Source organism: Ursus americanus, chromosome 2 (genome assembly GCF_024610735.1).
Source record: "Ursus americanus isolate L20-20 chromosome 2, mUrsAme1.1.p, whole genome shotgun sequence".
NCBI classification, from domain to species: domain Eukaryota; kingdom Metazoa; phylum Chordata; class Mammalia; order Carnivora; family Ursidae; genus Ursus; species Ursus americanus.
Window position 1 is genome coordinate 95,597,281 of NC_142128.1, and position 13,289 is coordinate 95,610,569.

The window sequence follows — 13,289 nt, forward strand, 5'->3', positions numbered from 1 at the left end:
TGAGAACAGGGAAAACTCAGTTTAAGTCGTTTCAAAACTATTAGGTATATTCCCTTTATTCTCACATCCTATTAAGTAGAAACCATTAATATTACTAATAAGTACTATTAATATGATTAGTCCCAATTTACTCTTCTGGAATCAAGCGTAATTTTAAACTTCCCGTCTCAGTGGCTTAAGCCGGAACAACCTCCACCTCCGCCAGCTTCAGCCGGCGTTCTGCACGACTTCGGGCCACGCAACGCAACCAACCCCAGCCGCCGGGTTGAGCGACGTCACGCTCCTAAAAGTCCAGGCTAATTTCCATACTTCTCTTCTGCGCCCCGCCCCTTTACCATTTGTCAGAGGCGACGGCGGCCATTTGAGGTTCGGGCGGATATCACATTAAAACTGCGCGGCTAAAGGCCTAAAGATTAAAATCAAGACAAACTTGCGAGTTCAACTTAAACGCCAAGAGAGGAAACAGCTTCACAGACCAACCAGGCCACTGGGAGCGGGGAGTGAAGCCGAGACCAGCACCGGCGCCCGCACTCAAGATGGCATCGGCCTAGGAGTCACCTATGCGGCCGCTCTATCTCGATTCCGGGTTCGTTCACCTCAGTGGTGGCGTCGGAGGGCTGAAGGCAGGCGTTCTGTCCGGTTTCCGGACCCATCTCTATGGTGTCGGAGGGAGCATACCCCCTGAAGATTGTGGGTGTAGTGGCCACAGCCTCACAGGGTAGGCGAGGGTGGTCGGTGTCAACAGGGGGCGAAGAGGGGACCGGAACCAAGACCCTCGGCCGCCTCCACCGCCGCCCTCCCGCAGGTAACAGGGAGCCCTGCGCCGCGTTCTCCGTCAGTGCGGGACCGGGCCGCGGGGGAGGGGCCGGGCCGGGAGCGGAGGCGGTGGGCGCGCGCCCCACTCGCGGGTCCGCGCTCGGCGCGGCGCGGCTGCCGGTTGAGCTGTGTCCTCCGCCCCTCAGCCTCCCCCTGCTTGTTCCGGGGCGCCCTTGGGATCTGGGCTTCGCGGGCCACCCCCGCCCGGCGCGTAGCTGGCGGCCGGAGCTAGCGAAGGAAGCCGCGGAGCCGGGCCGCGCGGGCAGGTGTGGAAGGTGAGGGGCCAGCGAGCGGGAGCGCCGCCCCCGCCCCCTGGCCACCCCCAGCGGTGGCGGTGGGACCCCGTTGGCCCCAGTGCCGCACTCCCCGCCGCGGGTCGGACGAGTGTGCGCGGCGAGACGGAGCCGGGCGGCGCTGCCCGAGCAGTGGGAACCGGGGGTTGCGCCCGCCCCGGGAAGCCGCCTGCGTTCTTGCTCCAAGACGAGTGCCGGGCCCCCGGAGGCCCAGCTGGCTCTGTGCTTGCACAGTGCTTTTTAATTAGAATAAAGACGAAACATTTCTTGGAAGAATGTGTTTAGGAAACCATGTGAATACGGAGTAGGGTCCTGAATTCCGGAATCACCGTTTACTGTAGTTTTTAACGACCTGCGTGCATATCCACGTAACATCTCAAATCCTAGCTGAAATCATACTTACTTCTTTTGGTCCATAAAGGCTTCGTTATGTATTGCTGGTCAGCTAGCAGTGCTGGACTGAGTTCAATGCAGATCAAAGCAATGGGCCAGCGTTACGTTATCGCCAGATAACAAAATATCAATCAGCATAGGGTGTCCTTAGAACTCACGATGCAAGCCATTATCTTTGGAACATCTGAGCAGAGAGAGCTAGAACCAAGATCATCTCGATTAAATTTTGAGGAAGAAGAGAGAGTTCCCCAGATGCCATGGATTTCTTAGTTGAGTGTATGAGTTGCCCCGTGACCTAGACTAGCGCTTGCATAATCCACAGGTGGCCCAGAAATGTGATGTGCTGCCCAAGGAAGCAAAAGGTTGGAGGAAAATAGGTGAACCAGTTTTTAAAGAGAAGACCTTGATGCCTATTCAAGTCAGAAACTGCCTCCCCAACATTTTATTACGGGAAGTGGGGATGGTAAATTCTGCGAAATAACTATGCTGGGGTCACAGTATTAGACAATCCTTTTCTTTTTGTGACTTTTTTTTCTTGTGACTTTTTTATTTCAAAGCAGTCAACAGCACATCTTTTTATTGCCACCTAATAAAGTTTGCACTGCACGTAGGCTGTAATCCCTGCTACTTGGAGAGCATTGCACTCCTGGTATAGGTAGACTTCTGTCAAGGTCAAGGTTAATCGTGCTTTCAAAGCAGCAAAGTGGCATCCTTTCTCTCAAGAAAGGGAGTCATTTCTTTTTTTTTAAGTTGTATTTCTTAGTGTCTTAGGCCCAAAATATACACTGCTAAGAAAAATTACCAGTTTGAACCTCATAAAGCTTTCATAACTCTAGGTGTTGAAAAGCCTAGTGTTTCCACAAGGATGTATTTTGCTATTTAGAAATGACTAAGTTCGGCGCCTGGGTGGTTCAGTCGGTTAAGTGTCTGCCTTCCGCTCAGGTCATGATCCCAGGACCCTGGGATGAGCCCTGCAGGGGGGGCTGCTTCTCCCTCTCCCTCTGCCAGTCCCCCTGCTTGTGTGCGCTCTCTCTCTGTCAAAAAAATAAAATCTTCAAAAAAATGACTAAGTAAATGTCCATTGCTGTGCCTCTGCAGACTCCATTCATTTAGCCAGAGCCCCGCTCCTCAATCCTGGTGACCATCTTATCTCCTTTGGGGACGAATAACAAAGCTAAACAAACACCATGATATTCCGCGAAGAGGATTTTCGTTTTCTTGAAGTTCCTTATGTGTTGATGTTGGAGAGCTGTTTTGTGGCAAAGAGAGAAGGAAGTTAGACTAGCCTCAGATACACACTTTTCAAAGTATCCCTTCTCTAATTGCTCTAGTCTGACTGGTTTTTCAAACCAAGGAGTTATAGAGTTTTCTGCTGACGAAATGGCAATTGGTTTCAAAGAACATTGACCCATTCAAGCTACCTCAGATGGACCTCTGGCTACCTCTGATTGTAGGGATGTCAGCGAGGCAGGGAGGAAATGGATTTGCAGCTTCCCGATTTGGGCTTCCCAAAGCCTCAACATGGAGGCTATAATGTAATGCGCCCCTATAAATCTGACTAAGCTGCTCCCAGCCTTTGCTTTTCCTTCTGCTGCCAGCTGCCTTCCTCTGTGCTGGCCAAGTTTCTGCTTCTTCATGGCTTTGGCTCCCCGTAGCCTTGACTCTACATGGCGTCCTTTTACCCGTAGCTAATAGAAATATCTCTTGTTCATTCAGATTCCTGAGGCAGGCAAGGGTCTGTCCATTTTAGCTCTTCATCCAGGCCATGATCAAAGCAGTGGGCCAGGGTTACGTTATCGCCAGATAACAAAATATCCATCAGCATAGGGTGTCCTTAGAACTCAAGATGCAAGCCATTATCTTGCATCCAGGCTCACATGTGAATTGACAGGCCTTTGGCCCAGGGAAGGCAGGCGCCTGACCGATTAACTTTGCCCTAGAGGATAGGAGCAAAACCCAAGTACTGAACATGACCCTCAGAGTTTGGCAGGGGGATTGTCAGAGGTAGCGCGGGCACCACACCATTCCAGAACAGGGGACTAAACAATAGTTGCTTTTCCCCGTGAGCCTACATGAACACTCATTTTATTTGTTTGTAGTCCTAGTAGTGACTAGGACATACAGTTGAGATACTTGGCATTTTTAATACTGCTTTTTCCCCCCTACTGTTCTTAAGCTACATTGCAAAGTAGGTAGCAGCTCAGTGGGTTTGTTACAAAGACGATTTAGTTCTTATCCTCAGAAATATTCTTGGATTTTGAATAATTTCAGCTTTAGATAGCTTTAGCCCTTGCACGTGTTGTGCTCCTTGTAGGGTGATGTGTGTGGGTCTGTGGGCACTTGGAATTCTGTGTGTTAGGTATGTGTCTTGAGCAGCATTTCATACTCTGGTAACACGGTGTTGTGTGGAACTTGACGAAAGTGGGGGGAAAATCTCAGTAGTGGGTCTGTGTATGATTGTTGGGTATATATTTATTTAAAGGATGGGATTTTTTAACTGGAATTTTTAAAGATCTATGTAGAATGTTTGGCCGTGTTATTTAGAACTAGCAACTTCTTGCTACATTGCCAGAGTTAGTTAAGAACCCTCTTTATGTTTTATTTTTTTACACTATGGTAAAGCCAGAGCTGCAGACCGACACACAGTTTTTCAAACATGTAGTTTGGCCTCTCCAGGTTTAAATAATTTGAACTAACATTGAAAAGTATGGAAATTTCCACATAAATCTTCAGGCTCTTGGATCCTTACGGTAAACGGCATGATCTGGCAGCTCGGGAGCTGCAGTGCTGGTTGGAACTTGGGGAGGGCTGCTCCTTTCAGAGCGCAAGCCTCCTGGGCAGGTGACTGCCACCCACGGTAGGCCCTGTGCTACTCTAGGGACGCCGCGGGACTGCTCCTCAGTCCTGCCGTAACCGTGGGAATTTGTATCCCTGTTCTAGAGAAAGATATTTTTTATTGTAACAGATTGGGTAGGTGCGGACATGTGTCTGCCTGCCTGTGAATTACCGTGATCTGACACCTGCCGCAAACCTCTCTTAATACTTGAGCATGTGTTTTCAAGTCTTTCTGTGTATGTAGTTGTATATATATGTAGATACATGCTTAGATGGAGACGTAGATATATAATGTATATTTCTCTTTGAAACAATGTTATTGAGGTATAATTGACCCGTAATAAACCAAACATATTTTAAAGCGCACAGTTTTATAAGTTTTGGTATTTGTAATCACCTGTCACCACAATCAAGATAATGATTGTATTCCCCCCAAAGTTTCCTTACACCCCTCTGCAGTCCTCTCTTCTCCCCCAGCCCCTCTACCGTGGCCCCCGCCCCAGGCAACCACTCATTTATGTTCTGTCATTATAGGGTAGTTTGCATTTTCTGGAATTTCATGTATGTGTGGGTTCTGTAGCATTTGGGATGATACAGTTTTGCACTTTCTTTCCCGTGTGTACTTAGCGCGAGCGTGAGGAACAGTGAGGGTGCACTCTTTGTCATGGTCACCGCCCTTTGCGTTCAGTGAGTTGTCTCTTCCCTTTCCCCTTGTTCTGCTGGTGTTGCACTGCTTTGCTTGCCCCGTGTGAGCTCTCCACTTGGTAACATGTTTTTCTTCGTTGTTAGAAATACTCTCTAGGTTGTAATGTTCTTTTCATAATTTTAAGCTGTTGTTTTGTATACTATTATACGGAAGTTTTCTCACCGATGAGTAATCAGATGTTGCAGCCCTTTCCTGTGAGGCAGGGTGTGTGCCCGGGTTAGGGAGCCTAGATGATCTTATCCTGGTTTTGATCGCCCTCGTGCTCTGGAATGGTCTCCGTGGGAGGGGATGGGGCGTTGGGGAAGGGCAGTAACTGCCGGTGACTAGTTAAGTGCATTTTCTGTAGAGCCGTTGGTGGTTGCTTGACAAGCATGGCTGGTAACTGGCAGAGCATTTGCCATTTTTAGTGTCAAATGGCCGCTTGAGGGGGAGCAGAGAAACGAGTGCGTTTGGGTGGCGGGGGCTGGGTCCCTGGGATCTCCGGTCCCTGTCGCAGACAGACTCATGTTGGCCGACGTTTTCTGTTTCCTTTCAGCTCGGCTTGGCTCTGTGGAGGAGCGCGGCAGCACTGCCTCACCGCATGAGGGATGGGATCAGAGAGTAGTGCTTTGAAGAGCTACACGCTGAAGGAGCCCCCTTTCACCTTACCCTCTGGACTTGCCGTTTACCCCGCGGTTCTGCAAGATGGCAGACGCGCTTCCATCTTCGTGTATAAGCGAGAAAACGAAGACAAAGTTAACAAAGCTGCCAAGGTACAGTGACGGGTGACGACTTACAGTTAGTGCTTTCTGCCGTCTCGTTTTCTATTAAAAAACATGAAATTGAAATTACGAAAGGTCAAAGGAAGAAGGTCATAAGGAATAGTGTTTTTATTCATATCCTTTAAGAACATGGTTCTCCTTACTTCGTGCGATAATCTCCCAATTTGCGTGATGCGGTCCGGTACCACAGGTATGGCCAAAAAGCTTCATAAAACTCGGTGCGATAGCTTTTAGCATCATATTTTTTTAGTGAGAAAGTTTGGAACGTAATTTTACGTGGCTACTATAAGGTAAAGGTAGGTAGTCTAGCTTAGCAAAAATCTCTAAGTGTCGACATTTTGGTAAGTTTATTTTTTAATTTGTAAAATTTATTTTTATTTATTTTAATTTTTAACATCCTAATGTTTGTATTTTAGTTTTTAAATTTGAGTATAGTTGACAATGTTACATTAATTTCAGGTGTACAACATAGCGATTCAGCTTCTCTATACGATATGCTGTGCTCACCATTAGTGTATTGATGATGGACCTAGAAATAAAATATTTTAGGAACTGTGACTACTGTTTTTTTTTCTTTTCCCGAGGTACTGTGAGGTCCCCAGAAAGATTGTTGAGCCGGAGTGTTGGGCTGGACGCCCCTGGACGCCCCAGAAAGAACGTTGGGCTTGGGCTCTCGTTCTTGCTGAGGAACCTTAGTCAGGTCATTCACTTTTACAGGCTTCAGTTTCCTCTTCAGGGAAGAGGTCCTCTCGGCTTGCACCTTCTGGCTGCTGCTCCTGGAAGGGCACCGTCAGGGGACCCTGGCCTCTTATCAGACAACATGATTATACCTTGGAATATAATTCGGTAAAACAGCCCTAAGTGTCATTTTGAATTAGAGAAAACAAAGGTATTAGTTAGTATTTCCTTGGCTATTGAGCCATTCAGATTATCTTCAGGAAGGTTCTGGAGGAAAAACAGAGTTGTGGCTGTTCAGTGTTAATGGCAGGCACACTGTTTTCAGCTGGACTTAGAGCTTTGTTTTGTTAAAATTAGGATCTGTATTACCATGAGTCCCTTCGTGCAAGAAGTAGGAGACATGGATATCTATTTCATAGGTCTTTCTAAATGGCTCTTACCTTTTTTAATGATTATAAAGGGTTTTAATATATATATCTATATTAGTAATACAATTTCGGCATTTTATTTGTCACATCAGTTCAGTATTTGATGTTATGTCTTTGATCAGGCATGAAGTTAACGGTTAAAAGATGGTGCCTAAGGAAAATGTTCCCCTTGGGATGCATTTTCTATTAATTGTGGTAAAAAAAGATAGCTGGCTGTTTCATTGCTAAGTAATTTCGCTTTTTGGTAGGACCGTGTTTTTGTCTTTTCCATCCCATCCAGGAACTGTTAATACTTTTTATTGTGATTTTGTAAAAGATAAAATCCTTTGCTTCACTGTCTCATTCTTATATGCAATTCATATCTGACATACTTCTTGCTATTTTCATTTAATGGGATTTTTATAAGTAAAAAATACAGTGATGAGGATGATTATTACTAGTGAAATACAGAGATTTACCATCTTTTTTCGTTTTTTTTAATAAGACCATAAGATTTTTTAACATTATATTACTCTTTATGGTGTATGTACCAAGAAAGCTGAACAACCCAGATCATAAAATTTTTGTTTATTTTTTAAGTAGGCTCCACGCCCAGTATGGAGCCCAGCACGGGGCTTGATCTCACAACCCTGAGGTCAAGACCTGAGCTGTGATCAAGAGTCAGGTGATTAACCAACTGAGCCATCCAGGTCCCCACATCATAAAGTTTATAAAGGAAAAAAAGATCCACTGTCAATGTTTGAGGACTTCTGGGCTGGAGGAATTTCACAGCTTGAGAGGGAACATTCTTCCCCTCTTAGTACATACTCTCCTAAATCGTGGCTGAGTCTTTTCCAGTAGTTTTTACTTGTCTCTTACGTTTTACGGGCCGTTCTGTGACTTTGAATACCTGACACATGAATCTGAGGAATTTGAAATGGCAACAAAACGATAAGGAGTTTGGATTTAGATCACAGCACTTGAAACAAGGTGTCACGTTTCGTCAGGTTTTAGGATCTTGATTTTCCTGGATACCGAAACACGGAAACAATATAGTCAGCTCGCCTCACTTTCTCTGGAGTGCAGCTCGCAGGCCTCCCTCTGATAGTTTTAGTGACCACTGCAAGAAGATATACAGTGTTTTCCTTGCAAATATTGTTAGGTCGTGAGTGTGCTCTTCCTCTAGTGTTATCAAGAAGTAAAAAACAACAGTCACAGTGCCCTGTGACCTCTGGAATACGCAGGCATAACCTTTGGCCACAGAACAGTATTAGAAATTCTTCGAGTCCATCAGACCTTCTCATTTTATCTTGAATTCATTAGCTATAATAGTATAATTTTCTCACTGGTGGTTATGACTCATTTCTAATGGATAGTGAATAAGGAATGATAACTCCTAAATCAGAATTTGGGTCCTGTGGCTTGCTGCCATCTGAGTGCTTCGTTAGGGCGTCACAGTAAGGACACACATAGAAGGATTCCTGACTGTCTTCGTGCCACCAGGGCAGCCACAGTGGCCCCAGGAATACGTATGTGGATGCCATGCACAGGCCTTGGGAGAGGTATGCGCTTCCTCATGGTGGATTCAGGCTGCTTTCTGGAAAGTTGGGCAGCATTTTTGAGAATGCACCTTGTGTGGTGATGAGCAGTAGAAGAGACGACTGCTTGGATTGATCGCTTGCGGAATGCTCTACCGCTCTCCCTTCTGTCGACATGTTCTTTTTGTTCCTGTCCCCCTTAGGCCTCTTCTGTGCTACTTACGGCCCTTATTCCAGTAAATCAACTTCCCTATGTTGTCAGCTTTTTAAAAAAATATTTCCTTCCCCATATATTGAAAATCTGGTTCTTTCATAAGGCTCCTGAGCATTATCCACTCAGAGCTTCAAAAGTACCCCCCTCCCCCATCCCTCAGGTGTATTGGGCGTGTCCAGAGGGCGCAGGCCCCTTCCCAGCCGCCCCCCCCCCCCCCCCCCCGCCAGTTTTCAGCTTTCAGACTTCCCGTTCTCCTTTCCCATCTGGTGATTACGACCATCTGGCCTTCCTACCCCAAGAGAAGTATCTGCCGAAACCTCTTGTCTGAGCTCCAGACCCACATTCTCACTTGCCTGGGGATATTCCCTCAGCATTTCAAATGCCAGCTTTCCGACATAGGATCCTTTCTCCCTTTCCCTTCCTGCACTTTGTTCCTCGTTTCTCATCTAACCTCTAGGTGTTGGCATTTAGAGACAGTGTACTCCCATCATTGTCTCAGGTGTGCATCTTAAGGGAAGAAGGAAGAATATTTCTCCCTGAAACTTCTTGCTCTTGAGGCATCTTGGTTATTTTGTCATATTTCTTCAACAGGGTGAAATTATGGCTTGCTTCCTGTCTAAAACCTTGCAAGTGAGTTTGAGCTAAATAATGACTATGTTGTGTGGTTCTCAAAGTGAAAGAGCAAACCCAGGCAGAATGGGTAATGAAAAGCTAAGCCCCTAAGGCTTGAATTACTCTGCTATAGCTGAGTCATAACGCATTCCTGAAAAGTAGAAAGACTTCATATTCGGGACTTGACTTTCACCCTTAACATCTCTGTGTGGTCATGGATAAGTATCAATATGGGCAGACTATCCAGTGCTACTCATTTTTGATGATAAATAAAAGTCCTTACTCAGAATCCTCTTTCAAAGGCCAGCGCTGGAGCAGTGCATGGGTGTAACGGGGATTCCGTAACTTTGGGACGGATACTTCTCTTCTCTTCTCTTTTCTTTTCTTTTCTTTTCTTTTCTTTTCTTTTCTTTTCTTTTCTTTCCTTTTCCTCTTCTCTTTTCTTTTTTAAGATTTTATTTATTTGAGAGAGAGAGAGAGAGGGTGAGAGAGAGCACGAGAGCAGGGTGAGGGGCAGAGGGAGAAGCAGATCCCCTGCTGAGCAGGGAGTCCGATGCAGGACTCGATCCCAGCACCCCGGGACCATGACCTGAGCTGAAGGCAGACGCTTAACTGACTGAGCCACCCAGGTACCCCTGGGACAGATACTTCCAAGGCACTCCTTCCACAAAGTCCCCTTTCCCCACCAGAACAAGAGTCATTTATCTCTTTGGTTGATGTTCAGTGAGAAAATCTACTTACACTTAGCAGGTGTATCTCGTCACTCCCTCTGTTCTTTGAAGCAACAGAAGCTTGAATCAAGAAATGTTTCTGTTTGATTAACTGCTTACTTTCCTGTGAATCTGTGTGCGCAATTTAGGCAAAATACTGTGCGTGCTGAAGAGGAGAGACAAATGAGGTTGTTGCTGCTAAGTGCCTTGGTCAGAATCATGCAATGAGTTATTCCTTCCCTTCTTTCTTTATTACCCAAACAAGTCACTGTGGACCAAGATTGCTGCTGGGAATGTAGGGTTAAAAATGAATGAAATTTATTATTTCATTTATTGATGGGGTGAAATTTACTGACTATATATTTCCATGCCAGTACTCAACCACGTAGTATTTCTCCTGATTTACTAGTCTGCCCTGAGTATTAGAGGAATGAAAGAAGGCACATAAAACTTAAGGAAAATATTTAGAGCCTTAAGAAATAAAAGCTGAATGAATATTTTTTCTTCAACAGACGAAAGTGAAAAGTTAAAAAGTATTTAATTTTTGTTTTGCAAATTATTTGAAATGATTCTTAAAATGCAAAAATATGAAAGAGGCTGCATAATTTTATTCAGAAACCATAGCTCAGAAGACACTTGCAAGAAGTTCTCTCCACTTACCCATAGTCCTTCAGCCAGCTCACTAGCGCAACTCAAGGCGCCTCTGGGTCTTTGCTGTATTTATATGCATATGTATGGGTTATTTTAAAGGCATATGTACAGATCAATAATTCATAGTTGCTAAAGAATTAACAGATTTCTACTTAAGAACAAACAAAAAATCCTATTGGAGCTATTCCTAGAGTTGTCAAAGTTTGAGATTATTTTAAGAAAAGACACTAGACAAATCCATCTCCTCAGAAGACGCTCGTGTGGTTTTACCTAATAGACAAGTTTGAAGCAACTGATAGAAAACTTGTACCCATGCTGTTACGAGATCTCATATTCTTCCAAGACGGTTATTTTGGAATGTTCCATACTAAATGCTTATTTGTGAAAATGAAACCTGATGTTACTTCGAACTTGTCTGTTAGGTAAAACCACGGTAGAATCCATAACTCGGGATTGCGCAACGTGATTCGTTGCGGTTTGGGGGAGAAAATCAAGAATGTCTGTTTAAATTTACTTTTAATCTTTTCTTTCAGTACATTCTATAAAAAGTATTTTATGGTATTTGTATTTTATTTATATATATAAACGAAATGTGTATTATCAGATACATAATATGAGCTACTAATGTTTGTACTGGTGTGAAGTGCGCAAATAAAAATGTTTAGTGCTAACTTTTCTAGATTAATAAAATGATAACAATTTTAAAGATGGTGAAATATTTTTAAGGAAATTAAGTGCTTGATAGATAAAAAGTAAGAAAACGAGATCAACAAAAATAGTCTAAAGTACTCATCCATTTAAAATGATTTTATGGCCCAGCATGGAGTTTCTGGGACTCTCTCCTGGATTTGTAAAGAGCATGTGTTCTGCAGTCACTGGGTCTAGTATTTTCTAAATGTCAGTGTGATCAGGTTTCCTGTGCTTTCATTTATTTTTCTTGATTGTTTAGTTTTGCGAGTTCTGTTGATTGCTGAGAGAAGAGTTTGAAAATCTCCGACCATGATCCTGGAATCGTGGAATTGTTTCTCCCTTTCATTTTTGCTTCGTGTGTATTTTGAGGCTCGGCTATTAGGAGCTTACACCTTCATAGTTGTGATGTCTTTTTAATAAATTGTCCTTTTATTCTTTAAGAAATGTCCCATTTGATCTCTTGCAATACTCTCTGTCTTGAAGTATATTTTCTCTGATAAGAATACATCCACTCTAGCCTTCTTATGCTTCCTGTCTTAATTGTATATCCTTTTCTGTCCATTCAGTTTCTATCCACTTACCTATCTCTGTATTTTTAAAGTAAGTCTCATAGTCAGCATATTGTTGGGTCTTCCTCTTTTATCTGCTCTTAATTGGAGTGTTTAGATCGTTAACATTTCATGTAATTATTAATGTTGAATTTTATTATTCGTTATTTGTCTTCTATTTGCCCCCTTTTGGATTTTGTCCTTCTGTTCCCCTTTTCCTTTTTTGGTTTATTTAAATAGCTCTTAGTATTTCATTTTTTCTTGATTTTTCAGCTACGTTTCTTTATATATTTTTTAATGGTTGCACTAATGATTTCAGTTTTAGAACTAGCTCTTAATCGTCTGTCTGTGGTTAGTACTGTACCAGTCATATAAAATGTAGAAACCTTGGGATCAGATAGATGTCTCCAGCCCCCAGCCCTACTGTCCTTTTGCTGCATACATATCAACTGTACACACACACAGATACACAGTTAACCCCTGACACTGGAGTTAGGGGTACCGATTCCCCGCACCATCAGAAATTTGTGCGTAAGTGTTGACTTCCCCAAAACTTAACTACTAATAACCTGCTGTTGACTGGAAGACTTGCAGATAATGTAAACAGTTGGTTAATACATCTTGTGTGATATGTATTATATACTGTATTTTTACAGTCAGGTAGGGTGAAGAAAATGTTGTTAGGAAGGTCATAAGGAAAATCCATTTACAGTGCTGTGCAGTATTTATTGAAAAAAAAATCTGCATAGACGTGGACACAGCATGTAAACCTGTGTTGTTCCGGAGTCACCGTACACACACATTGAAAACCTCACCCAGCAGTGTTGTGGCGTCTGCTCTAAACAGTCATACATATTTTAAATAAGAGGTAAAAATGTAGCCTTCAAATCAGTCCTGATATTTTATCATTTCTGCTGTTCTTCCTGCATTTCTGGGGAGCCGTGTTACCCTTTGCTGTCATTTCCTCTTCAGCTTGAACTTCTTAATCTTTTTTTGTAGAGCAGGTCTTCTGGCAGTAACTCTTCTGTTTTCCATGATCAAAAATGCCTGCATTTTACTTTTGTTTCCCGAAGGATATTTTTGCTACATAATTCAGGGTTGATACTGTTTTTTTCTGCCAGTGCTTTCAAGGTGTTCCCTTTGTCTTTTGGCCTCTGTGTCGTCTTCTTCTTTTTTTTTTTTTTTTTAAAGATTTTTTATTTATTTATTCGACAGAGACAGAGACAGCCAGCGAGAGAGGGAACACAGGCAGGGGGAGTGGGAGAGGAAGAAGCAGGCTCATAGCGGAGGAGCCTGATGTGGGCTCGATCCCACAACACCGGGATCACGCCCTGAGCCGAAGGCAGAAAAGCTCAACCGCTGTGCCGCCCAGGCGCCCCTGGCCTCTGTGTCTTCTGATGAGAAATCTGCATCATTCAAATTGTCATTCCTCTCCAC

General features: G+C 43.8%; 1 protein-coding gene across 3 annotated transcripts in view; it reads left to right on the forward strand.

The window, feature by feature from the left end:
- The first annotated feature begins 334 nt into the window (after positions 1–334).
- SCYL3 (SCY1 like pseudokinase 3) overlaps positions 335–13,289 on the forward strand; it is a 38,431-nt gene continuing 25,476 nt past the window's right edge. For 2 of the 3 annotated variants that reach the window (XM_087859004.1, XM_045797715.2), the window contains exons 1-2: positions 593–805; positions 5,579–5,795. In XM_087859004.1, coding sequence (XP_087715130.1) covers positions 5,631–5,795 — 165 coding nt within the window. In that variant the 5' untranslated portion in view covers positions 593–805; positions 5,579–5,630. The other variant, XM_087858999.1, reaches the window with a different exon arrangement.